Source organism: Brachyhypopomus gauderio, unplaced genomic scaffold (genome assembly GCF_052324685.1).
Source record: "Brachyhypopomus gauderio isolate BG-103 unplaced genomic scaffold, BGAUD_0.2 sc117, whole genome shotgun sequence".
In the NCBI taxonomy this organism is placed as follows: domain Eukaryota; kingdom Metazoa; phylum Chordata; class Actinopteri; order Gymnotiformes; family Hypopomidae; genus Brachyhypopomus; species Brachyhypopomus gauderio.
This window is the reverse complement of record NW_027506938.1, coordinates 483387-510935: the sequence shown is the minus strand read 5'-3', so window position 1 is coordinate 510935 and position 27549 is coordinate 483387. Positions and strand designations below refer to the sequence as shown.

At 43.0% G+C, this 27549-nt stretch overlaps 2 protein-coding genes across 2 annotated transcripts; both read left to right on the top strand.

The window, feature by feature from the left end:
- Positions 1-1282: 1282 nt before the first annotated feature.
- On the top strand, positions 1283-6141 carry LOC143497941 (E3 ubiquitin-protein ligase TRIM39-like). Its single transcript, XM_076993600.1, has 6 exons — positions 1283-1687; positions 2039-2134; positions 2245-2475; positions 2759-2781; positions 3078-3196; positions 5603-6141. The coding sequence occupies exons 1-6, from the start codon at positions 1283-1285 to the stop codon at positions 6139-6141; spliced, it is 1413 nt and encodes a 470-aa protein (XP_076849715.1).
- Positions 6142-13956: 7815 nt separating this feature from the next.
- LOC143497964 (E3 ubiquitin-protein ligase TRIM39-like) lies at positions 13957-27549 on the top strand. Its single transcript, XM_076993617.1, has 6 exons — positions 13957-14361; positions 14731-14826; positions 14937-15167; positions 18405-18427; positions 18718-18833; positions 27011-27549. The coding sequence occupies exons 1-6, from the start codon at positions 13957-13959 to the stop codon at positions 27547-27549; spliced, it is 1410 nt and encodes a 469-aa protein (XP_076849732.1).

The following is a 27549-nucleotide window of genomic DNA, read 5'->3' as shown; positions in this document are numbered from 1 at the left end:
GGGGTGAGGCTGGGACGCCAGCCCTCACCGTTAAGCCTCCTGGAGATGTTGTGGGCTCAAATCAATGAAACACCAACGAAGGGAGGTGCCCACCTGATGACCCCAGTGAAGAGCTTGCAAGTGGTTGTGGGCGTCGTTGTTACTTTGCTTGAAGGTCTGTCCAGGGTTGTGTTGTGGTCTGAGTACTTGCCAGTTGAGGCAAGTGACCATGAACATAGTACGCTGTGATTCTGGATCCTTGCCGAGCCAGTATCAGATTGTAGCTGTTGTTGTGTTCTGCTCAAGCAACTGGTGTGTGTATAGGATGTGTCGTTGTTGCTTTGTTTGAAGGTCAGTCCAAGTTGATGTGGTGATCTGAGTACTTGGCAGTTGAGGCAATGGACCAACATAGTACGCTGTGCTTCTGGATCCTTGCCGAGCCAGTATCAGTTCGTAGATGTTGCAGTGTTCTAATAGTGGTTGGTTGGGTAATAACATGCACTGTTATGGTTGTTGGAGAGATGATGGGCGGTAGGGCCTTGTGAGGGGTATGGGAGTGGCATAGGATATTTCACCATCTTATCCTGTGTTTAAAAGTATAATCAATTTGGCTGAGGTTACCGTGATTGAAACTCTTCCTCCACTCTCTGCTCTCCTGGTTTCTGCCCTTCTTACACACTGTGATCATTCTGTGAACAGTTACTCCAGGACCCAGTGTCACGTGTCTTAGCTTTTTATGACATATTCATGATAACATGCGTTTAATGTAATTTCACATCTTCAAATTATAAATATTAAGATTTTGAAATGAGAACTTATTAATATTTTGACCTACTGAGTTTAGTCATTCTTGTATGACCATTGAACACATCCTAACAGTGATCTGTTCTACAGCTGCAGCTCTCTACACTCTGACAATACAGAGACAGCTGAGGGTCGCCTGATTCACTTAGTGGTAATGAACTGTCGCCATCTGGTGAAGAAATCATATATGTTTTGCAGCTTATTAACTCCCCTGTACACACCTGCCTGTTTGAGGAAGTAAAATCTGGGAATGACACACAGTCTATATTAATTCTGCGTTCAAGTGAGTTATAAATATTATAAAAACCTCTTAACTCTGGTATTTACTTCTTTCTGCCTTATTTCTGAAAGGAGTCTAAACTCCCTCAGCTGGATAAAGGACTACAGTGACTGATTCTCTCCTGTGCTACTGTGTTTATTACAGAAGATCTAAAAGTGAAAGTGAAGTTTGTACAGAAGGAGACATTACAGAGACACAGCACAGCAGCTGTTGGAGGAAATGGCTGCTACAAACATTCTGTCAGAAGAAGAGTTTTCATGTCCTGTGTGCTGTGACATCTTCAGGGATCCTGTTATACTGTCATGTAGCCACAGTGTGTGTAAAACCTGTCTGCAGCAGTTCTGGGAAACCAAGGGATCTCAAGAATGTCCAGTTTGTAGAACAAGATCCTTCGATTTTAACCCTCCTCTTAATCTTGTCCTAAAGAACCTGTGTGAGGCTTTTCTAGTCAGCAGGAGTCAGAGATCTTCAGCAGGGTCTGAGGTTCTCTGCAGTCTGCACAATGAGAAACTCAAAGTCTTCTGTCTGGAGGACCAGCAGCCTGTGTGTGTGGTGTGTCAGATTTCAAAGAAACACAAAAACCATGAATGCTGTCCAGTAGATGAAGCTGTGTGTGAATTTAAGGTATGATATGTACACTAATGTTTTAACGTTAATGTTGTAATGTTTTTGAAAGTGTTTACAATGATGTTGAAACGTGACAATCTAGACTAAATTTGTCAGATGACGAGATTTCAGACAACTAAATCAGACCTTCATTCACAGTGAAACTTAATATAAATAAAATATTGATATACAACCTGCTACAATATATCATACATCTCCACTTGATAGTAAAAGGATGAAAAGCAATCATAGTAATCACACCATTGTGTTCAGTTGTTATAATCTCTGTAATCTCCAGCACATCTATACAGATACAGTGATGAGTCCTGTAAGCCTCACACTGTCCTCTACTAAACCAGTATTTTACAGGACAAACTCAAGACCTCACTGGAGTCTCTACAGCAGCATCTGAAGGTTTTAGAGGAAGATAAACAAGCCTGTGAGAAAACAGCAGCACACGTTAAGGTGAAAGGTCACTCTGAGTTCTGAATGGTGCTGTGATCACTGTCCACGTACACCATAATGAAACACACACATTTGGACGGTTTATATTTCCTCATCATCTCCCATTCCAGTATCAGGCCCAGCACACAGAGAGGCAGATAAAGGAGGAGTTTGAGAAGATCCACCAGTTTCTAAGAGATGAAGAAGCAGCAAGAATAGCTGCACTGAAGGAGGAAGAGGAGCAGAAGAGTCACATGATGAGGAGGAAGATTGAGGAGATGAGTGGAGAAATAGCATCTCTTTCAGATCAAATCAGAAACACAGAGAAGGAGATGGAAGCTGAGAACATCCCGTTCTTACTAGTAAGAATCACTCAGTCTGTATCTTTCTCCCTCTCTCTCTCTCTCTCTCTCTCTCCCTTTCTCTCTGACTCTCTCTCTCTCACACACACACACACACACACACACACACACACGCATAAGTAAAATGTTTTGACAATTGTTTTAGTTTGTGTGTGTGTGTAAGGGTCTTTAGACACATTGATATTATTATCATATAAGGAAGATGCATGTTTGACCCTCATATAAACAAAATGACTAAAATTTGATTTCATTTTCTGTGTTTGTCCCTCTGTTTCCTTCTCAGAACGTGTCGTCCACATTGAAACAGTAAGTGATTATTATTTCTGTTTGATATATTCTGTTACACATTGTGTTTGTTATTCTGATACATTCAGATCTTCTGTATGTGGTCTCTGTTATTTCAGAAACATGATGAAGTCGGTATTTAAGAAAATAAAAATACATTGATACTGATTATTTGCAAAAAGTGGTTAGATACACTGATATGTTTAATGAAAGATAATAAAACAGCTTTATACATGTCCAGTGAAATATTTTTCACGAATAATTTGAATATGATATATGATAAAATATTATGATAATACAGCTTTATACACTTCCAGAGTTCATCACACCCCAAAACAACATGAGAAGGTGTCAGGAGCTCTGATCAATGTAGCAAAACATCTTTCCAACCTGAAGTTCAGAGTCTGGGAGAGAATGCAGAAGATTCTCCAGTACTGTGAGTTTTGGTGTTCTTTGATTAATTAGAGTAATTCTGTTCTCCTCACAATTAGAACTCTATAGAGAGAGAAACATTAACATTGTGTGTTTGGTACATGAACTATTCCAGTATTAAAGGCTGTATTAGTATAAACAGTGAGGGGGACGACCAGTTGACTGCTGGTCTGAGGAGAGACAGTCAGTCCATGAGGAGATCTACACCACCCACTCTCCACCTCTACACCACCCACTCTCCACCTCTACACACCACCCACTCTCCACCTCTACACCACCCACTCTCCACCTCTACACCACCAACTCTCCACCTCTACACACCACCAACTCTCCACCTCTACACACCACCCACTCTCCCCTCTACACACCACCCACTCTCCACCTCTACACACCACCCACTCTCCACCTCTACACACCACCCACTCTCCACCTCTACACCACCCACTCTCCCCTCTACACCACCCACTCTCCACCTCTACACCACCCACTCTCCCCTCTACACACCACCCACTCTCCCCTCTACACACCACCCACTCTCCACCTCTACACCACCCACTCTCCACCTCTACACCACCCACTCTCCACCTCTACACACCACCCACTCTCCCCCTCTACACACCACCCACTCTCCCCTCTACACACCACCCACTCTCCACCTCTACACCACCCACTCTCCACCTCTACACACCACCCACTCTCCCCCTCTACACACCACCCACTCTCCACCTCTACACCACCCACTCTCCACCTCTACACACCACCCACTCTCCTCCTCTACACACCACCCACTCTCCACCTCTACACCACCCACTCTCCACCTCTACACACCACCCACTCTCCACCTCTACACACCACCCACTCTCCACCTCTACACACCACCCACTCTCCCCTCTACACACCACCCACTCTCCACCTCTACACCACCCACTCTCCCCTCTACACACCACCCACTCTCCCCCTCTACACACCACCCACTCTCCCCTCTACACACCACCCACTCTCCCCTCTACACACCACCCACTCTCCACCTCTACACATCACCCACTCTCCCCTCTACACACCACCCACTCTCCACCTCTACACACCACCCACTCTCCACCTCTACACCATCCACTCTCCACCTCTACACACCACCCACTCTCCACCTCTACACACCACCCACTCTCCACCTCTACACCACCCACTCTCCCCTCTACACCACCCACTCTACACCTCTACACACCACCCATTCTCCACCTCTACACACCACCCACTCCTTATCACCCTGAGTCTGACCCTATAGGGCTGTATGAAGTGGGACGTGGGTCCTTGAGACTCCAGACTAAGGGGCTTCCCACAATCCTCCATCAAGCCTCCATCCTATTAAGAGGAGTCGTAGTGTTCAGAGGAGTGTGGTTGTGAAGGTGGAGATCCTAGCAGTGCTGAGTCACAGATGGAGGTGGAGGAGGTTCTACACCCTCACTGTTCCAGGACCAGGACACACCACTCCAAACACCCAGACACATCTCCACCTCCCCACAGCCCAGAGTCCAGCTGAGCCCAAGCAGACACCCCTGCTCCAGCCTCTGTGGGTCGGCGCCCCCCCAGGGACCAGCAGGTTCCCTGCATGTCAGCCAGGACCCTCCCTTGTCTGTTTGTCTGTCCCTGTCGGTGTGTGTCCCTGTCGCCATCTTAGTGTCTGTCCATGTCCCTGTCGGTGTGTATCCGTCACCATCTTAGTGTCTGTCCATGTCCCTGTCTGTGTCTCTGACACCATGTTTGTGTCAGTACCTGAGTTTTCCTTGGTGTTGTTGTCTCCGCATCACTGTGTCTGTCTTTCTGTGTCACTGTGTCTGTCCTTGTTGTTGTGTGTGTCGCCCCCTGTTGTTCTGGTGAGGGTGTTGTAGTTGTGGCACGTCGGTGGACTCCTCCCTGGAGGATCTGCTCCTGGGGGGTCTGGACACTGTGGTCCTCGTCCTCTGGTCCCGTCCTTCAGTCTGGGGACAGTCCACTGGTGTTAGTCACTCTGGGAGTAGCGCCCTTTAGTGGGGGAACTGTAACAGTGTCCACCCACTAATGAGGACACACACACACACACTTCAGTACACATACACTAATAATACACACATGCAGTGTGACACTCAGTGTAACAGTAACACTGCACTAGTTAAGTGTCACATGTGATACTCAAATAATGAATCCAAGATATGTAGAAATATATTAATGAATAAAACAGACACAATTTCAAGTGTCAAAACAACAAGCACACAAGTACTGCAGGGGTGTGTGGTGAACACACAACATCACCATCACTTCCCTCTTATCAACCTACTGCAGCATTTCACTCAGAGTAAAGGGCCTGCAGTCTGTAGATGTGACCTCATCACATAAACACATGAACATGATGATTCATTCTGTTCTCTCTCCTCAGACCCTGTTACTCTGGACCCCAACACTGCACATCCACACCTCCACCTGTCTGATGATCTCACTACTGTAGAATACAGCCCACAGAACTCACTGCTTCCTGATAATCCAGAGAGATTTGATGTGTATGTGTGTGTCCTGGGCTCTGAGGGCTTTAACTCAGGGACACACTGCTGGGATGTTGATGTTGGAGACAGTGAATACTGGGAACTGGGTGTAATTAGAGAGTCTGAAAGGAGAAAGGGAGAGAGGGTCTGGGAGTCAGAGTGGAGTCTGGTGAACCTAATGGGCACTTATCGTACACGCTGCCCAGGACAGACAGGTCACTACTTCACACCTAGAGAGAAAGTGCAGAGGGTCAGAGTTCAGCTGGACTGGGACAGGGGGAAAGTGACATTCACTGATCTTCTAACCAGTTCACACCTGCACACTATAACAGACACTTTTACTGACACTGTTTTCCCATTATTCTATAATTACAGTTCCTCTCCAATGAGGATCTTACCAGCAAAGATATCAGTAACAGTGGACCAGCAAAGTTAACGTTGCCTTGAATTATTCTGCATACATGTAATAATGAACATTAGATTATACACTGTAAAAAATGATTTTTTGACTTTATAAATATAATTAAGTTTTTTAAGTTAATTAAGTTTTTTATTATCTAAAAGAATAATCTAGTATTGTGAGATGGACAGATAGTCGAACAGACCGACTTCCGTACTGGACGCTGCACTCGGTGTTCTCACTCTTCCTCTCTCTACAGAGCTACGAGAACCTTCTGCTTTAGAGGCATTTCTCCCAGTCAAATCAGAACCAACAGAGTCACTGATACTGATACACAGTCACACAAACATGGAGCGCTGGCTAAAACGCAAATCTCCATCATCTCAAATTGAACCCAGGGGTGTAGTGGGGGGGGGGGGGGGGGGGGGGGGGGGGGGGCATTCGCCCCGTCAACAACTTACCCCTAACCCCCCTCACGCTCAACAACTTACACTCGCCGCGACCCCTCAATTATTTTTTTAGGACTACACCACTGATTGACCCCGACTACCCCACCTCCACCTGCATCTCCTGTGTAACCTACCCCACCTCCACCTGCATCTCCTGTGTAACCTACCCCACCTCCACCTGTATCCCCTGTTTAACCTACCCCACCTCCACCTGTATCCCCTGTTTAACCTACCCCACCTCCACCTGTATCCCCTGTGTAACCTACCCCACCTCCACCTGCTCAACAACTCTCAATGACTGAGTTTCAGTTATCCAGACCCTCAATTTCTGTGCCAATCATGTTACCCACTGAACAAGGTAACATACTTTGCCATGTAACCATAGTGAATGAAAATGGAAGTTACTGATCTCTGATGTATAAAGAAAAAGCTAATCAAACTCATTCATTTATTTAAATATTCCTTATATTATTATTCCTCCCTCCCTAATTATTGTAGCATTTAATTAGTGGAGTCAAATTAAACACATTGAAAAGCATAACTTGTACCCAATGAATTCCTTGGAGTCTGTTTTCCTAAGAAACAACACACACAAACACGGGTCACAAAACCCATATCCCAAAAACTGTATCCCATATTTTATTTTCAGTAAAACAGCCCTAATCACTTGCATTCGTGTTTCCAAGCCAGCCTGATAATGTCCTTCACTCCTCATTCCTGGTAAGATTGCAGGAATGTGAACTTCTCCTCACTCATCATCATCTTCCTCAATGTCCTCACCAGGAACGTGTATGCCAGCCTGCACTGCAATGTTATGAAGCATAGCACATACACTATTATGGCACAGCTCCGTGCTGGTGAATACAGAAGCCCCCCTGATGACTTTTGAAGGCACTGAAAACCCATTTTCCTGACCATCCCCATATGTTTTGGTCTTGCCCTCAGCTTGGATTGTTTTGGACGGAAGTATTTGATACACTAGGCCAAGTTTTTAACACCCCTCTGCCCCCGAACCCATTGACAGCTGTATTTGGAATTCCGCAAACCTCTAATATGCTCGTCTCTGAAAGACGCATCCTGGCTTTTACCACACTGCTTGCCAGACGTACTATTCTCTTCAAATGGAAGCAATCTTCTCCACCTACTCACAACCAGTGGCTCCATGAGGTGATTTGATGCATTTACCTTGAGAAAATGCGCTCTTTTAAATCTGGGGTTCTTCAATCTTTTCAGGAGACATGGGGGCCCTTTTTTATCAGTTCTTTATGACCAGAACTTCCTCCCGGTATGACGTTCCAGATATTCTTAGCTATTCTCCCCATGGAGGGGAATATAAAATTTGTGTTGTATCTGTTTGTCCAATGACCTGCAGTATAGATATGTAACTGGAATTCTACCTTTTGTATTTTTGTATTTTTTTATTTTTTATTTTTATTTTAATTATTATTATTATTATTATTATTATTATTTATTTTTTATTTTTTTTTGCTTATTCATTTATTTATTTTATTGTATTACTTTTCTGTTGCTGTTGTCTTTTTTGCTTGGTGGGGACGGGAGGGGGGTTGTTTGATTCTGGGGTAGGCTTTCTTAACCCTAGGATGCATGGACGACCAATACCAACCAACCTGACCAATACCCCCTAACTTCCATGGGTGGGGTCAAAATAGACCCCAATTAGAATCAATGTGTTTTTGCAATGAATAAAAAAAAATGCTTTTAATTTTGGTTAAAGGTGATTATATTTATTATATTTGGGTCAACAAAACATGTCCAGATGAACAATATTCTGGATCCTCTACATCTGAGATATCAGATTCTGAGTCAATCCCACCGATGGACTCTTCATCCCATCCGTTCAGGATCATATCTCCAGAAAGGTCTCCGGGTATCCTAGCAGGCCTCTGAGTAGCCATGATAAATGTCTGTGCATTTATATGTAAGTAAAAGCAAAGACATGCATGTGTGCCTGCACACACACACACGCCCCCCATTTAATAATGATATAATTGGTTACCTAACAGGTTAGCTTTTATTACAAGGAACCATAAATACAGTGAGTCTCTACATAACAAACACAGTAATATCAGCTAACTTACTAATCTACTGTAATGGTAGCTAGCTAAGTAATCCAACTAACACAGTACTAACATTACTACTAACCTTATTTTGTAGTTAGCTAGTTAAAACCCTCCCAGGTCTATTGATGCACTGGTGCGTCAAAGATGGATTTTAGACACGTCCATGTATTTTATTTCTATTAATTTTATTAAATACCTGTTTACTTTGCTGACCAACATGTTACTCTATGACAGAAAAGGCAAATGAGTTGATAAATTATGATAATACCCCTCTTATCGTCCTTGAGGTCAATTTGTCCCCACTGAATGTTTATCATTCAAAAAAATAGTAGTTGACTTTTTTCTTTTGCTTCATATTTCATGACAATTTCTAATTTGATGGGGACAAGTGATAAAGCATAAAATTGTCATGAAAATATTTTTTCAATGTGCTGAACACATATTGCACGCAGGTCATCCTCAGGGGTCAATTTGACCCCAAGCTGTTTTAGCTGTTAAAACTTGTCTATCAGTGTGTGTGATCTAACATGACCACACCTGTAGGTGCACTTGATAGATCTGAGTTGATATATTTTGCTGATATACTTTGATAATTCCCACAGTAGAACTATTTCATGTTTGACTACTATCATGTTCACACTGTTTCGCAAATGGGTGGATTTTCATGTTGTTTTCATACTTTCATACTTCATATCTCTATAGAGCTAAAGTTTACAGTGGGCATAAAAACCTATTCCATGTTTTCACTAGTATTTGACATGTTCTTATTATCCTTTTTCTGGCTCACAATTGCCCCCCCCCCCAAAAAAAAACACACTCAAATAAACAAAAAAAAAACATCTATTATTTTCTGTTGGTGGCGCTATAGTAAAGGCCCTATCCATCATCACCAAAACAAAACATTAATGTTGAGAAGTAAATTTGAGAAGATATATATAAAAAATTCAAGATTTAAGATTAAAATTTAAATTCTATTTTAAAGGTTTGACCTGATGGTGGCGCTAGAGGACAGGTCAACTCACGGATTTTCAAGGGGTTATTTATGTATTTAACAAATAAACAAAGCGCCTGTACCATAAAAGTGGTCAACAATGTTCTGTAAATCATTTTCTGGAGGTAAATATCCCTGGGGTCAGATTGACCCCAAGGACGAATCATGTTACTATATTCGAGTACAATAATACTTACATGTATGCTCCTGGTGGTGGGAATGCAGGCATCAGATGTGTAAGAGGGACAGAAATTGTATCCTGACAGTCACAATTGTTAAAAATCTAAAGTTCCCAAAGCAAAGCCTTGAGATTCTGTACGAAATGCTTGGGGTCATTTTTGACCCCACTTATGGAAAACTGGGGTAGTGATACAAAAACTGCAATTTCTTAAAATGTATAAAAACATAAAAAAAAATTCAAATGACCTCAAGTCACAAACATGTTTTATGAGGAATACCTGGAATATTGAAGTGTAAAAACTTTTCATTTCAGAGATTTTGAAGAAAAACATCCCTTGGGGTCACTTTTGACCCCACCTATGCATCCTAGGGTTAAGGGTTAAACAGTTTTTGTCATTTATCTTCTGTAAATACCAATCTTTATTTTTTGCCAGGTGTTCTGCGGTTTTGTATATCTGTGTTGTGTTATAACCCTGAAAACTAATAAACATATGGGTACAAAAAAAGAAAACACATTTTCCAAGTGCCCAAAGCTCGCTCCACAACACTGTGCGTTCTCCGGTGTGACATGTTGTAGTTCTCTTCAGCCTCTGTGTGGGGGTTCAAGACAGGAGTAAGTAAATAGGTGCAGAGTGGATAACCACTGTCACCCAGGACGTGTCCACCAGCAAACGCACCCTCAGTTGCCATCTGACACACTACTGAATTTGTCCAAATGAAAGAGTCACTTCAGGCCACTTGACACCATCACCACCATCACAACCACCAATAGTTAGGGCTCAAGAGGCTGGGGATGAGTGTGTGTGGGGATGAATGTGTATGGGGATGAGTGTGTGTGGGAATGAGTGTGTGTGGGGATGAATGTGCCATCCACTACACCAACAATTCCAGGAATTGTTGCAATTGCATGAAAACATATTTTGGTTTCTTGCAATGCATCCCTTGTTTGTGGAAATATTATGTATGTTGGTGCATATTGCAGTAGAGCTTTAGTCACAGCACACACACATTTACACACAGCAGCTTTGCTTAGACTGTAGACATCACCAAGAGTGCTGCCATCCACCACTGGTATAAAAACAAAGTGCTGTCAGTAGCTGAATGGTGTGATTGAAGCAACATTTCTTCTGGTGCCTCTTGTTAACTCCTCCTGTATGAGACCAAGGAGAGCCATGATCTCCTCCCTAGGCAGGCGGTATCTGTCACACTGTACATCATCACGAAGATCAAGTTGACCCACCCTTAGACGCAGAACTGAGTTAAGATGAGCTGCCTGTTCATGTTGATTACGGCGTCTTCTTTAACGATGTCCTTAGTTGAGAACCAATATTCTTTGTACAGCTGCCATGTTCACCACATAACCACCATTATCAGTAATTAAGTTGTTGTAATTAATGAATGAATTTGATTGGTTAAGAGTTAACAAGCTTACAAGCCAATTTGTAACCATTGCTTGGGGAACAATATAATATTTGAATTCTACAAATGTTCCACTGGAAAAAATTGCATATTTTAATATATTAATAAATACTATGTTGTATTTTAACCAATTTCAATAGTTTGTTTCATGAAAACAATAATTTTAATTTAGTATGTATATTTATGTGCAGTATTGAACTAAGGATGTTGGCTCCTCCCACTTTTCTCCAGTACTAGAGGAGTTTGGCTCCTCTCATCTTCAATCTGTACTAGAGGAGTTTGGCTCATCCCACCTCCCACCAGAACTAGAGGAGTTTAGCCCCTCCCACTTTCCTCCAGCTCTGCAGGGCCTTTGCTCCTCCCACTTTCTCCAGCATTGAGGGGGCGTGGCTTATCTGACCCTCTCCTGCAGGTCTGGAGGCCCACTGCTCTCCTCATTTGTTCTGATACACTCTTTGTCTTCTCCTCCTTCTCTGCTTTCCTTTCTGCCTTCTTCTCTGCCTGTTTCTCCTCCCTCTTGGGTGGATGAGTGCGACACAAATAATGAGGGGTTCTCTAACTGGGTGTCCTAGTAGTATTATCTATGTATTGGCTTGCTCACTGGGGGCTAGGACTCAGCACTTGTAAAGCTGCTTTGTGACAACAACTGTTGTAAAAAGCGCTATATAAATAAAATTTGATTGATTGATTGATTGATTGATTGATTGGGTGTAACGATGTATGCATTGTGGAGTGAGGAGGTGGACACAAACGCTGAGGAGAGCGAGATTTAGTAGACGGAATTCCGAATTCAGAGTTGAACAGGCAGGCATGGGTCATAACGGGTGAGACGTCAAAACATGAAACGTTGCCAACATGGAGAGACATGACGGGAGACTAAAGACTAAGACAACGAACGCTAAACTTTAAACAAAACAAAACACAGGCTAAATGTGTAACATACTAAACAATCAGGATACTGAAAACGCAGGCTACTGAAAACGCAGTGTGACACTGTGCAGACGTTTCCATCTCTCTTTTTAGTGAGGGCTCCTTCACTTGACTGTTATTCTCCACTGCAAAGCTCTGCTATCATTGTTTGCAAATGGTGTAATATCATTACAATGGAGTCTAAGGACCTCCTGGTGTTTTCAAATACTTCCTCTCTTCTCAGTACTGCACTGTCGAGCTGTAACAAACATGCACTAGTGTTAGTGTTAAGATCTGGAGTTTCTGTTCCTGATCTACTGAGGATTGGCCCCTCTTGGGTTCTGTGCTACGCTGCTGACTGTTCAGACTGTGTCTGCCACTCTCTCACACACTCCTGCCTCAACACCTTCTAAAATACACAATTAAAACATGTAACATCATCTATAAACACAGAGGACGAGAGTCAAGGAACAGATATTGAATTAATGTCAGTTATCAAAATAACAGAGTAGAGGGATCTGAACTTAATCCACCAATCATAATAACAGAGTAGAGGGATCTGGTCATGTGACTCACATTATCTTCATGTTTGATCTATTTTTCCTCTCTGTTCCTCCAGCTGCAGGAGTCTCTCTGTCTCCTGTCTCACTCTCAGACATAATGTCCTCCTGTCTCCTCTCTCTCTCTCTGTCTCTCTCTCTCTCTTCAGGTCTCTTTTTCATCTCCATCTCTCTCTGTATGGAGCTGTTCCTCCACTCTCTGCTCTATTGGTTTCTGCCCTTTTAACACAGTGTGATCAATCTGTGATGTTACTCCAGTGCTGGTCCAGTGTCAGGAGTTTAGATTTTAATGACATGACAACACGTGTTTAATGTAATTTAATATTTTCATATTTAAAATATGCTGAAATGAGATCTGATTAATATTTTGACCTACCGAGTTTAGTCATTCTTGTATGATCATTGAACACATCCTGTCACGTAGGGCAACGCCCCCTCTCGTAGCTGTCACTCTGGGTTCCCTCATGTCTGTGTTCCCTGCCTGTTTGTCCCGCCCTGCTCGTTTATTTTGATGATTCCTCGTTTGTTACCACGCCCCTGTGTCATTGTCATCACCTGTCCCTAGTTTGTTTCTATGTATATAAGTCCCGTCATTCCCCAGTCGTGTCATCCGTGATTTTGTCTATCAGTTGGTTGTTCATCCTGTCGGTTCGTGCATTCGTGAGTTTACGCTGTGTTTCTGTTTTCCGTGTTTGTTCTGCCTGCTCCGTGTCTCCCGTCGTGTTTAAGTTCCCTGTCCCATTATGCCCGTGTACCTTACCTGTTCTGGCTGCCCTCCCGGTTTGACCCACGCCTGTCCTTTCGACTCTGAATTTGGTATTCCCTTTAATAAATCTCGCTCCTCTCAGCGATTGTGTCCGTCTCCTCGCTCCGTGGCGCAAGCCACGTTACACATCCTAACAGTGATCTGTTCTACAACTGCAGTACTCTACACTCTGACAATACAGAGACAGATGAGGGTCGCCTGATTCATTTAGTAGAAATGAACTGTCACCAACTGTTGGAGAAATCATATATGTTTTTCAGCTTATTAACTTTTATACCGAAGCCCCTCCTCCCTGTACACGTCTGCGTGTTTGAGGAAGTAAATCTTGGAGTGACACACTAGTCTTCTGTGTTAAAACTCCCTCAGCTGGATAAAGGACTACAGTGACTGATTCTCTCCTGTGCTACTGTGTTTATTACAGAAGATCTAAAAGTGAAAGTGAAGTTTGTACAGAAGAAGACATTACAGAGAAACAGCACAGCAGCTGTTGGAGGAAATGGATGCTACAAACATTCTGTCAGAAGAAGAGTTTTCATGTCCTGTGTGCTGTGACATCTTCAGAGATCCTGTTATACTGTCATGTAGCCACAGTGTGTGTAAAACCTGTCTGCAGCAGTTCTGGGAAACCAAGGGATCTCAAGAATGTCCAGTTTGTAGGAGAAGATCTTCAAGAGATGATCCTCCCTGTAATCTTGCACTAAAGAACCTGTGTGAGTCTTTTCTAGAGAGCAGGAGTCAGAGATCTTCAGCAGGGTCTGAGGTTCTCTGCAGTTTGCACAATGAGAAACTCAAAGTCTTCTGTCTGGAGGACCAACAGCCTGTGTGTTTGGTGTGTCAGATTTCAAAGGCACATAAAACTCACGACTGCTGTCCAGTAGATGAAGCTGTTTGTGACTTTAAGGTATGAAACATACTATATATATTTAACTGTAATGTCTATTTTCCTCCATGGTTTAGATTATTTTGAAACGAATGTTAAATAGGCTAGATTAAACCTGTCAGGGGAAGGGATTTGAAAGAAATAAATCAAACTTTCACAGTTATTATATTCAAAGTTTATTTATTCAAAATTAAAATATTAATAAAATTTTTAGACACATACTGTAAATATATAGTTTACTATTTTACAGTAAACAAAACTTGGTCAAAGAGTAAACGTGGCATTCTTTTCATACTTGACATTATTTTGTAATCTTTGAAATATCCAGTACAGATACAGACACTGAGATTAAATCCTGTAAGACTCGTACCGTCCTCTGCCATTTTACAGAACAAACTCAAGACCTCACTGGAGTCTCTACAGCAGCATCTGAAGGTCTTAGAGGAACATAAAGAAGTCTGTGAGAAAACAGCAGCACACATTAAGGTGAAAGGTCACTCTGTGTTCTGAATGGTGCTGTGATCACTGTCCACGTACACCATAATGAAACACACACATTTGGACAGTTTATATTTCTTCATCATCTCCCATTCCAGTATCAGGCCCAGCACACAGAGAGGCAGATAAAGGAGGAGTTTGAGAAGATCCACCAGTTTCTAAGAGATGAAGAAGCAGCAAGAATAGCTGCACTGAAGGATGAAGAGGAGCTGAAGAGTCACATGATGAGGAGGAAGATTGAGGAGATGAGTGGAGAAATAGCATCTCTTTCAGATCAAATCAGAAACACAGAGAAGGAGATGGAAGCTGAGAACATCCCGTTCTTACTAGTAAGAATCACTCAGTCTCTCTCTCAATCAATCAATCAATCAAATTTTATTTATATAGCGCTTTTTACAACAGTTGTTGTCACAAAGCAGCTTTACAAGTGCCGAGTCCTAGCCCCCAGTGAGCAAGCCAAGGGCGACAGTGGCAAGGAAAAACTCCCTAGTTTTTTTTTGCATGAGGAAGAAACCTTGAGAGGAACCAAGACTCAGGGGGGGAACCCATCCTCCTCTGGCCGACACCGGTCACCATGACAACAACAACAATTTAGACAAAGAAATAAAGAAAAGGAAAAGATGTAGTAATGTCCATCATGGTGTAGGCTGATCCGGTCAGGCAGTAGGTGGCTGGCACAGGATGGATCGCTTGTCTCTCCTCATCTCATTATTCCTCAAGCAGGCGGGCAGCCATGTGGAGAAATGAAACAGGGAAAATTAGCTCTGTATGAGGACATATACAGGACAGGTAAAATTATAAACATTTCTGGAGTGTGGCAGCAACTCCGGCATTAAGGTAAATTATTACAGCCTAGCTAAAAAAGGCAGAACCAGAAGGTAACATAGGCTTGGGGGCATTCTGAGACAATGGCATCCATCCACTGGACTGTCAACAAACTTGAGTGACCACGAGCAGTGACAGGATGACAGCACCAGCGCCCCAGTCTACCATAAAACCCTTCGTCTATGAACCCCTGGATCTGTACCTTTATCTAAGGGGGAATATTAATTATCAAACCCTAAACCAAATAGGTGGGTTTTCAACCTAGACTTAAAGATTGTGACTGTATCAGAGTCCCGGACGCACTTTGGAAGGTTGTTCCAAAGCTGGGGGGCCTTACAAGAAAAGGCTCTTCCCCCTGCTGTTACCTTATTAATTTGTGGAACTAATAAAAGACCAGCACCCTGTGATCTTAGTGGACGTGGGAGTTTATAGTAGGAAATAAGTTCTTATAAAGCACTGCAATAAGCCCATGCAGTGCTTTATAAGTTAATAATAGAATTTTAAAATCAATATGGAATTTAACTGGGAGCCAATGCAGGGCTGATAGGACTGGTCTAATATGCTGAAATTTTCTAGTTCTGGTCAGAACTCTAGCTGCGGCATTTTGAACTATTTGAAGTTTATTTAGATTCCTATTTGAACATCCTGACAGTAATGAGTTACAGTAATCTAATCTAGAGCTAACAAAGGCGTGTACCAATTTTTCTGCATCATCCTGTGATAATGCATTTCTTAACTTGGCAATGTTGCAGAGATGTAGAAAAGCTATCCTAGTAGTATTATCTATGTATTTATCAAATGATAGGTTGCAGTCGAGTATGACGCCTAGGTTTTTGGCTACTGTGCCAGGTGTAATGGGGTAGTCTGCGAGATTAAGCATTAGATCTGGAATTTTCGGTCTTGAGGCCTTAGGGCCCAGAAGGAGAACTTCTGTTTTGTCCTCATTAAGTTGGAGGAAGTTTAGAGACATCCAGCATTTATTATCTCTTACACAGGCCTCAATTTTTCCTAAACTGTGTTTGTCATCAGGTTTGGCTGATATGTAAAGTTGAGTGTCATCTGCATAGTGTTACGTTCTATCTCCCCCCTCCTTGACGAGCCACACCTCCGTGGTTGCTAGGGTCGGCCCCTTTTTGATTTCCTTGTTTATTTTGGTGGTTATGTCTTCGGTTCTTGGCTCCGCCCCTATTGATTAATGTACAGCTGTTCCTAGGGGTTTTCTTGATTAGTTAGGCTTATAATTCTCTTGGGTTTAGTTCTTCGTTGTAAGTCATTAAGTGTCCATGTTTCATGTTGGTTCTGCAGTTGGGTTGTGTTTCCATGTATAGCATTTCTCCGCGATGTTCGCATTCCTGTGCTTCTTGGTTTATAGCGAGTGTCAGTTTTGTGGGTCGTGTTTATGAATCGTACTTTGGATGGTCTATCAGCTTGTATTCGGGTTTTCTACATGGTTGTGTATGTTAATCAAACGTCCGTTTTCGTATGTGTAGTTTGATCCTGAATGAGTGATCGTTGCTGTGGTCGTTGCATTTAAAGTAATGTCTCTGTAGTAAATTTGTGTTCTTTCGTGTTTGCATTTGTAGTAAAATGGTTAGGTTAGTGGAAGAATTAAGTTAACCTGGTCACTGTCATTTTTGTGTTGCTCGTGTATGTTGTATGTGTGTAAGTTTATTTCAGCCTTTGTTGCTGTTAGTTCTACTGTTTTGTATTACCCAGTCTTTCATGCACTGTGTTGTGTATCTCTATGTATCAAAGTGCTTCAGCCTTCGTTGCTGTGTGAGTTTTACTGCTGTGTATAAACCAGTCTTTCATGCATTGTGTAGAAGACCAACATGCCGCGTCGATCTCGTACAATACGAATCGGCGTTACCGCGATTCAACCAGTCTCGCTCTCGGTTCAAAATAAAACACACTCTGTATCGCATTTGTGTCCGCCCCCTTGTCATGAGTCGTTACACATAGCAGTGAAAATTGACACCATGTTTGTTTATAACTGTGCCCAATGGTAGCATATATAATATAAATAATAGTGGTCCTAAAATGGAGCCTTGCGGGACCCCATATTTAACTTTTGTACGTTTGGATGGAATATTATTGAGCTCTACAAACTGATGGCGATTTGTTAAATAAGAGTTAAACCATGAAAGGGCTGTGCCTGAGACTCCAATCCAGCGTTCTAAACGCTTTAGCAAGATCCTATGATCAATTGTGTCAAAAGCTGCACTAAGATCAAGAAGCACTAACAGTGATACATAGCCTTGATCTGAAGCAAGGAGGAGATCATTTGTTACTTTGACTAATGCTGTTTCAGTACTGTGAAGGGGCCTAAACCCAGATTGGAACTTTTCAAATATGTGATTCCTATGCAGATATAGGCATAATTGCTGAGCAACAGCTTTTTCTATGATCTTAGATAATCTCTCACTTAAACACACGTACAAAACATGTTAAATATACCAATGTAGAAGAAATACAATCACTCTCACCACCATCTTTCATTAACTCTCTCTCTCTCTCTCACTCACACACACACACACACACACACACACACACACACACACACACACAGAAATGCATAAGTAAAATTAGTGTGTGTGTGTATGTATGTGTGTGTGTGTAAGGGTCTTTAGACACATTGATGTTATCACCATATAAGGAAGGAGCATGTTTGACCCTCATATAAACAAAATGACCAAAATTTGAATTAATTGTCTGTGTTTGTCCCTCTGTTTCCTTCTCAGAACGTGTCGTCCACATTGAAACAGTAAGTGATTATTATTTCTGTTTGATCTACATATTGTGTTACACATTGTGTTTGTGAAATTATTCTGATACATTCAGATGTTCAGTATGTGGTCTCTGTTTTTTCAGAAACAAGATATATGACGATGCTATTTAAGAAAATAAAAATACATTGATACTGATGATGTGCAAAAAGTGGAAAGATACACTGATATGTTTAATGAAAGATAATAATAGATACATTTTTTTCACGTGAATACGATATATAATATGAATATGTTATAATGATAATATATCTTTATACATTTACAGAGTTCATCGCACCCCAAAACAACATGAGCTGTCAGGAGCTCTGATCAATGTAGCAAAACATCTTTCCAACCTGAAGTTCAGAGTCCGGGAGAGAATGCAGAAGATTCTCCAGTACTGTGAGTTTTGGTGTTCTTTGATTAATTAGAGTAATTCTGTTCTCCTCACAATTAGAACTCTATAGAGAAAGAAACATTAACATTGTGTGTTTGGTACATGAACTATTCCAGTATTAAAGGCTGTATTAGTATAAACAGTGAGGGGGACGACCGGTTGGCTGCTGGTCTGAGGAGAGACAGTCAGTCCATGAGGAGATCTACACCACCCACTCTCCACCTCTACACACCACCCACTCTCCACCTCTACACACCACCCACTCTCCACCTCTACACACCACCCACTCTCCACCTCTACACCACCCACTCTCCACCTCTACACACCACCCACTCTCCACCTCTACACACCACCCACTCTCCCCTCTACACACCACCCACTCTCCCCCTCTACACACCACCCACTCTCCCCTCTACACACCACCCACTCTCCCCTCTACACCACCACCCACTCTCCACCTCTACACACCATCCACTCTCCCCTCTACACACCACCCACTCTCCACCTCTACACACTACCCACTCTCCACCTCTACACCACCCACTCTCCCCCTCTACACACCACCCACTCTCCACATCTACACACCACCCACTCTCCACCTCTACACACCACCCAATATCCCCTCTCCACACCACCCACTCTCCCCTCTACACACCACCCACTATATCCCTTTACACACCACCACCTCTCCCCTCTACACACCACCCACACATCACCCACTCTCCACCTCTACACCACCCACTCTCCACCTCTACACACCATTCACTCTCCACCTCTACACACCACCCACTCTCCCACTCTACACACCACCCACTCTCCACCTCTACACACCACCCACTCTCCACCTCTTCACACCACACACTATCCCCTCTCCACCTCTCCACACCACCCACACTCCCCTTTACACACCACCCACTCTCCACCTCTACTCCACCCACTCTCCCCTCTACACACCACCCACTCTCCCCTCTACACACCACTCACTCTCCACCTCTACACACCACCCACTCTCCACCTCTACACACCACCCACTCTCCCTGGGACATCACCACCTCCACCTGCTCCTCCATCCTGCCTCCTCCCCCATCCTGTAAATAATGAAGATACTAGGGGTCTATAGGAAGTCCGGTACTCTGAGTCTGAGCTCCATGGATCTCCATCACTGAGGGACCAAGCGTGTCAGCTGAGACTCTCCCTTGTCTCTGTGTCTGTCTCTGTCTGTCTCCCTGTCATCATCTTTGAGTCTGTGTCTTTTCTTGTCTGTATCCCTGTCACCGTCTTTGTATCTGTCTCTGTCTGCGTCCCTGTCATGGTCTTTGTTTCAGTGTGTGTCCCTGTCACCATCTTTGTGTCTGTATTTGTCTCTGTCTGTGTCCCTGTCTCCATCGTTGTGTCTGTCCCAGTGTTGTGCTTTGAGTTGTTGTCCCACCCCCTCAAGTTGTGACTGAAGCAACTTTCTTTACTCGTGTTTGCGTTATTCCGATACGTAAAGGAAACTTCCCCAAAGCTCCGTGATGAACAAAACAAAATGGTTGTTTATTCCAGGCTGCACATGCAATGAAATAAACTTAAAACAAAACTTTCAAACCATGGTTAGGTCGTTCCAAATGTATGATGCAACACAAACAGTAACGCTAAACACGGTAAGAAAACTGTGTTGCTACCAGTATTCTCAACTACTCGCTTCTCCTCCGAAGCCAGGGTTGCCAGGTGCTACAAAAATATCCAGCCCAAAGTCAGTCTAAAACCTGCCCTTCAGAAGCTTAAACTAGCCCAAAGGATATGCCTGTCACACATTTGAAGCAAATGGTAAAACTATGAGTCTATGACATAGTATTTGTTTATGAGGGATTATCAGTATTGCTATTTATTAGGGGTGACCTGCAATAGTCGCTGATTCGACTATAGTCGACTATACCCCCTAGTCGACTATGAACGTCATAGTCGAATGTACCATTCTAACTGCATGGGGGTGCCCAAGGATGCAGCTAAGCATTAGTTGATTCTGTTTAAGGCCAAACTAAAGACCTATTTATTCAAAAAGGCCTTTAACGTATAATTCTTGACTCTTTTAATTACTTCTACTGTTATTTAAATGGTTGTATGATATTGTTTTATTTGTTTAATTTGATTAAGCACTTAATTTTGACATTTTAATATCCTACTTTTACCTTAAATGGTTTTATGATATTGTTTTCTTTGTTTTGTTAAGCACTTTGGTTAATGCAAGGCATTGTTGGAAGGTGCTACAGTATATAAATAAATTTTGATTGATTGATTGATTAGTTGTTACATGTAGGTATGTGATAAAAAGCTAATCATTTAGAGTATATGTATAAATATTTAACTTAATTAGGTTTAACGTGCTGGGAATTATTGAAATGGTCCTTGAAAGTGACGTACAAGTGCTTTAATTCAACCTTGTAAAGGTGTATGAACCCGGCAAACATGACTTTGTTCATTGCGCTGAAGTGAGGTCCTCGCGCACGAGCGGAGCCATCGCGATTACGCCATTTTCGCCGCGCGGACCCTCACGTCGCATCAAGTATAAACCAGGCTTAACTCGCTATATAGCCAAAGAGATGTTGCCATTAAATACGGTCGAAAAGAAAACATTTATAAACATGCTGCAAAGATTTGACAAGCAGTATGAACTGCCAAAGAAATCCTATATCTCCCAAACTGCCATTCCAACCTTGTATAATGAAGTGAAAGATGGCGTTTTGAAGGAGATTAAAGACATAAGAAGGGGGGGGGGGGGGGGGGGGGGGGGGGTAGGGTGGTGAACGTATGTTGTTGAGCGGGGGGGTGTGTGGCGAATGTAAGTTGTTGAGCGGTATGGGGGTAAAATGGACACAGATTCAGTGTTATATCGCCGGTGGTTGGCACCAGAGCTAGCGAACTAGTAACTTATTAAATCATATATGTGGATCTGAGGTAAATAAACTGGATTTTTTTTTGCGTGAGATATCGAAAGTGTGGCGTGAGAGCGTGTGAAAACGGTCAAATGCGTGTGTCTCACGCTCAATGCGTGAGAGTTGGCAACCCTGCACTACAGATATGTGGTCAAGCTCAAATATGACCCCATACATGAGCTTTACAATACATTACATTACTGCAAACTGGTGTAATTGTATTATTATGCTATGGCACTTTAAAATGACAATATTATCGTTTATCGCAATAATTTCTGGGACAATATATCGTTCTGAAAATTTTGTTATCGTGACAGGCCTAGTTACATGAAATGTCTTTGCTTTCATTATATATAGCCTTTTGTCAAATAAAATTATCCTAATTTCTGTTAATAAATATTTTAAAATGATGTTTGCACATTAACAATAGGCATCTTCCTTACTACACATTAATAAATCACACCCTGCAGTTGCACAATCCAAACGAGCGGAGCTGAACACCGTCAGAATACGCAGCATCTGCCGAGATTATAATGAATACACAGCATCTGCCGAGATTATAATTTATAATACTAAAAAACTTCAAAAGTATTTTGAAAAAGATAAAGATAAATCAAACAAAGTAAAGTGCAAGTTATGTCATCAATGTCTTTCATTTCGCATGACAACAACCAACATGGCATACCAAAAACAGTTCAGCCGTTTGTCGTTTCGGTCGTGTCATCTCGTCTCGTCGCGGTGCGTCTCGGCAAGTAGGCCTAAAAAAATTTTTTGTTGTTGTTTGCTTTTAAACCCTGTTACTTGAACCTTTTCTTATATATTTTTGCTGTTGTGTGGCAATTTTTTTATATTTTCAGGCAGGCAATTTTTATTTTGTAGACATATTTTATAGACATTTTGCACAGTGCCTGTATGACAGTTCGATATGCGCACTGACGGTTAATCTTCTCTAACGTTTCATTAAAAAATTAATACAAGCTGAATAAAGCCAAACTACCATGTTTATTCATTTATCTGAGTGTTTTAGGTTTTTACTTTGAAGAGGAAAAAAGTCCTGAATGAGAACGGGATCCCGTTTAAGGTGCTCTAAATTAAAAAAATAAAAATAAACAAGATTCGACTATTAGTCGACTAAAGGGAAAAGCTGGCGAATCAGATTCGACTATGAAAATCCTTAGTTGAATACACCCCTACTATTTATATTAAAGTCATTAAATAATATTGTAACATTAGTGAATTATTAGTTATTTTATATCAGTTTTATATCCCAGTCAAGAACATTTAATAGTAACATAATTAGCAAAAAGAAAATAACTTTTACTTAATCATTTCTTGCTCCTCTTGAACTCTCTTCTCTCCTCTGATCCTCTTTTAACATTTATTTCATCGTGTATATGTGTATATATGTATATATTTATGGGTTAAATATGTGTGAGTGCATACGTGTGTGAAGGAAATGTGTGTCTAGATGTATGTGGATGTCCGGACCGGCTGCTCTCTGTGGTGGGGGTGGTGTGGATCTGAGCTTGGATGTAGTGATGGGGAGGGTTGCCACCCTGGTCTCCCCGGGTCGGCCGCTCCCTACCTTGAGCTGGGGGGGCAGCGAGGCTCGGGGCTCAATGAGCCAGCTAGCAAGCTGGCTCTCCTCTTCCAGAGGACCCTTTCCTCTGGACCTAAGCATTCCCACCCACCCACCCCCCACACACACACGCACACACACACACACATACAGTCCTTGTACATTTAGGATTCTGGGGGCAGGCATGTACTCAGAGGTTGACGAGGTGGGCCTGCTGCCATGGTTCACCCGTCTCCTCACCACTGTCTGTACCTCAGTTTTTATTGCACTTTAGACATTGAGGGCCTTTGAGGGGACGGTGTGGACATACACTGACCAGTGGCTCGGTGCCTTGCCCACGTTTGTCCTAGCACCTGTCCCCTCAATTTTAACTGCACCATAGTATCACACACTACCACACATGCATATACACCAACACCTACACACAACACAGCACTGGGGGTGGAGGGGTGGGAAGGCCTTCCTTCACCCGCTTCCTGCTCCCTGCCGGGGCGGGGGTGAATCGCTGGTGCGGGACTGGGCTGGTGGCTTCCTAGGACTACTACCGGTCCTTGTTGGTCAAGCCATTTGCCCCCGCCGCGGAGGGCGTGCTAGTTTGGATAAGTGTGTGTCCTTGTTTCTTTTTGAATAAGTGGACGAATTAGTACGTGTTGGAGGGAGGGGATATATGGGCATGTGTGGGTAAATTTGGAGGTGTATATATGTGCACAGGAGTGTCTATGGGTGTGGTCGAATGTGTGAAGGAATTTATGTTGGGTGAACATGCATGTAGGTGTATATGTGTAAAGGTCTACGTGTGAGGGTGAATTTGAGTGTGTGTATATGTGTATGGGGGAGGGTGTGTGCATGGTAGGGGTGTATAGGGGCGAATGCAAATCTGAGTTTGAGTGTATGGGTGAGGACAGCTGGTTCTGGGACGGGGCTGGTCGTGCCCGGTTCACTCCCGGATGCTCCCCTGAAATCACTGCACCACTCCAGAGGGGGGGTGCCTTGGGGTTCCGGGGTCCGGCTTGGCTCCCCGGCGGGGGGGCGGTTGGCCCGCTCTCCTGGGCGGTTGTGGTTCGGGGCGGCCGGGTGCTCCTCGGCGGGAGGTGGGCCCTGCCGGGTGGTGGGTGGCTTTGCCGCTGGCCCATGACGGGGGGGCATCCTGGGGGGGCTCTGTTCCCTCTGGTTCCCCCGGATCTGCGCTCCTTGACTGGTGGGGCGCTGTCCGGGGTCTCTCTCTCCCGCCTGTGGGGGCGGGCATGTGAGGGTTTCTGGGAAGTGCGGCTCTGGTACTCCACCGCTCCTTGGGGGGCCGTGGGCGGGTGGGATTCCCGGGTCTTTCTCTGCTCACCTCCGGCCTCTGGGGGAATGCTGTCGCAGCTACCCACCCTTGCTGGTAAGTACATTCCATACATCTATCCTATGTTGCACTTTTAGGTTGCACATAAACACACACACTCACACACACCCATACATCGCACTCATTTGTACTATATGTATTTGGTTTACTTTCTGTTCTTCTTTGCAGTGGTCATTTGAGCTGGTTGCGTGTTTTATTTTATTATTATCATTATTATTTTTATTTTTTATTATTATTATAAATTTTTTTTTCTTCTCTTCTTCTTTCTTTTCCTGCCTCTTTGTCTTTTCCCTTTTTATTCTTTCTCTCCCCCTCTTTTCTTGGTCCACCTAACCCCAATATCACTTTGCATATTGTTATCACTATATTATATATTGTTATCACTATACTATATATTATACAGAATTGTTATAATTGCAATTTAATCTGTACATAAAAACAAAGTTGTCCTCCAAAGATGGGGGGGTGGAGGTGGGCCAAAAAAAAAAAAAAAAACATTTATTTAATCGTCTTGTGATTTCTGGTTACATGAAGAGCTATTATGAACTTTTGGACAGTTCTTTCAATGAGTCTTTTTACTGAAGTATCTGATGACTACACATAGCTGTATTTGGTTGTAACATCTAAATTTTAAAAAAGTAAATTAAAATAATATATTTTTTTAATGTGCCATATTTTGTCAATTGTGATTTTTACACCGCGATCAAAATTTGTCCTCCGCTTTTTACCCATCTGTGCAGTTAACACACACACACACACACACACACACACACACACAAGTGATTACTAGGGGGCTGTGGATCACACGTGCCCAGAGCGGTGGGCAGCCCTAGCCCGGCACCCGGGGAGCAGTTGAGGTTATGTGCCTTGCTCAAGGGCACCTCAGTCATGGCCTCAGGTCTGGGAATCGAACCCACAACCCTCCGGTCACAAGACCAGTTCCCTAACCGCCAGGCCATGACTGCCCCCATCTGTGCTCTCGTAAACAATTAGAGAGTGTGGCCCACTTAGCATATCCTCTAAAAGATCTTCATGTGCTACAGGCCCGATCACTGAATGAATCATTGCTGTGTATTTTGTTGTGTGTAAACTAATGCCTTTCTTTGAAATGTCTTCCACTACTCATCCTAAATGATCAACAGTTTGAATGTTTGAGGGCCACATGAACAGCCAGCTGCTACTCTGCCTCCTTCACTCCATCTTGTAAATTAGCTGATTTTGTCAAACAATGTTCTGGCATTTGAGAATGGAGCAGCTTTAATTTCGTGTTTGTCTGTGGCAGCATGGGCCATCAGGTCATTGTGATGAGCTCTTATTTCACATTTCCTGTATTTGCCATATGCCTTCTTCTCGTCATTAGGGACACTTTTAATCCATTCCATCAAACCATTTTCTTTTTCCCAGTCAAGACCTCCTCCCATATTTCCCCCCATTTCCCCGACATATTAGCGACTGCTGTTTTCTCTTCACATTGTGTGTCTGTGTTCTCTCTCTCTCTCTCTCTCTCTCTCTCTCTCTCTCTCTCTCTCTCTCTCTCTTTCTGTTTCACACTGTCCTCCCTAACTGTCGTTCTCCTGGTTCCTGGTTCGACTTGTACACGTTTGACTTGTAACGCCTGCGGTAGCCCAACTAAATAGTAGCCCAAAAACCGCACCCTGCCACCCCTGAATTTTCACCCACGACAGGATTTTCAAACAAGCCCAATTTGGTGTGAAAACCGCGAACCTGGCAACTCTGCCCAAAGCCAACATGTGCTACCCCCCCTTATTTACATAATATTATTATTCACAAATATCTCCTCTGGCATCTTAGTACTATATTAAACAGCAATATATACACATATGCACCTCTTCATAAAAAAGTTAATTAACTAAATACATTTACACACAATGCAAAGAAGGTCCTTATGTTTTATCTCCTACACCACTGGTGTTAGTTACTCTGGGAGTAGCGCCCTTTAGTGGGTGAACTGTAACGTTATCTACCCACTAATGAGGACACACACACACTTCAGTACACAGACACTAATAATACACACATGCAGTGTGACAGTGTAACAGTAGCACTGCACTAGTTAAGTGTCACATGTGATACTCAAATAATGAATCCAAGATATGTAGAAATATATTAATGAATAAAACAGACACAATTTCAAGTGTCAAAACAACAAGCACACAAGTACTGCAGGGGTGTGTGGTGAACACACAACATCACCATCACTTCCCTCTTATCAACCTACTGCAGTATTTCACTCAGAGTAAAGGGCCTGTAGTCTGTAGATGTGACCTCATCACATAAACACATGAAGAACATGATGATTCATTCTGTTCTCTCTCTCCTCAGACCCTGTTACTCTGGACCCCAACACTGCACATCCAGACCTCCACCTGTCTGATGATCTCACTACTGTAGAACTGAGACCACAGAAATCACTGCTTCCTGATAATCCAGAGAGATTTGATGTGTGGGCGTCTGTCCTGGGCTCTGAGGGCTTTAACTCAGGGACACACTGCTGGGATGTTGATGTTGGAGAGTGTGAAGTCTGGATACTGGGTGTAATTAGAGAGTCTGAATGGAGAAAGGGAGGGAAGGTCTGGATGTCAGTGTGGAGTCTGGGCTACAATAAAATCACTGGTAAATACTGGACACTCTGCCCAGGACAGACACGTCACGCCCTCACACCTACACAGAAAGTGCAGAGGGTCAGAGTTCAGCTGGACTGGGACAGGGGGAAAGTGACATTCACTGATCTTCTAACCAGTTCACACCTGCACACTATAACACACACTTTTACTGACACTGTTTTCCCATTATTCTGCAGTTCCTCTCCTATGAGGATCTTACCAGTAAAGATATCAGTAACAGTGGAACAGCAAAGTTAA

Bases quoted from the DNA above. Each gene is read 5' to 3' on its own strand.
- LOC143497941 (XM_076993600.1), top strand. From the start codon at position 1,283: ATGGCTGCTACAAACATTCTGTCAGAAGAAGAGTTTTCATGTCCTGTG. The intron at 1,688-2,038 runs GTATGATATGTA...AGTATTTTACAG, and splicing joins AAGCTGTGTGTGAATTTAAG to GACAAACTCAAGACCTCACT. The intron at 2,476-2,758 runs GTAAGAATCACT...TTTCCTTCTCAG, and splicing joins AGAACATCCCGTTCTTACTA to AACGTGTCGTCCACATTGAA.
- LOC143497964 (XM_076993617.1), top strand. From the start codon at position 13,957: ATGGATGCTACAAACATTCTGTCAGAAGAAGAGTTTTCATGTCCTGTG. The intron at 14,362-14,730 runs GTATGAAACATA...GCCATTTTACAG, and splicing joins AAGCTGTTTGTGACTTTAAG to AACAAACTCAAGACCTCACT. The intron at 18,834-27,010 runs GTGAGTTTTGGT...CTCTCTCCTCAG, and splicing joins GCAGAAGATTCTCCAGTACT to ACCCTGTTACTCTGGACCCC.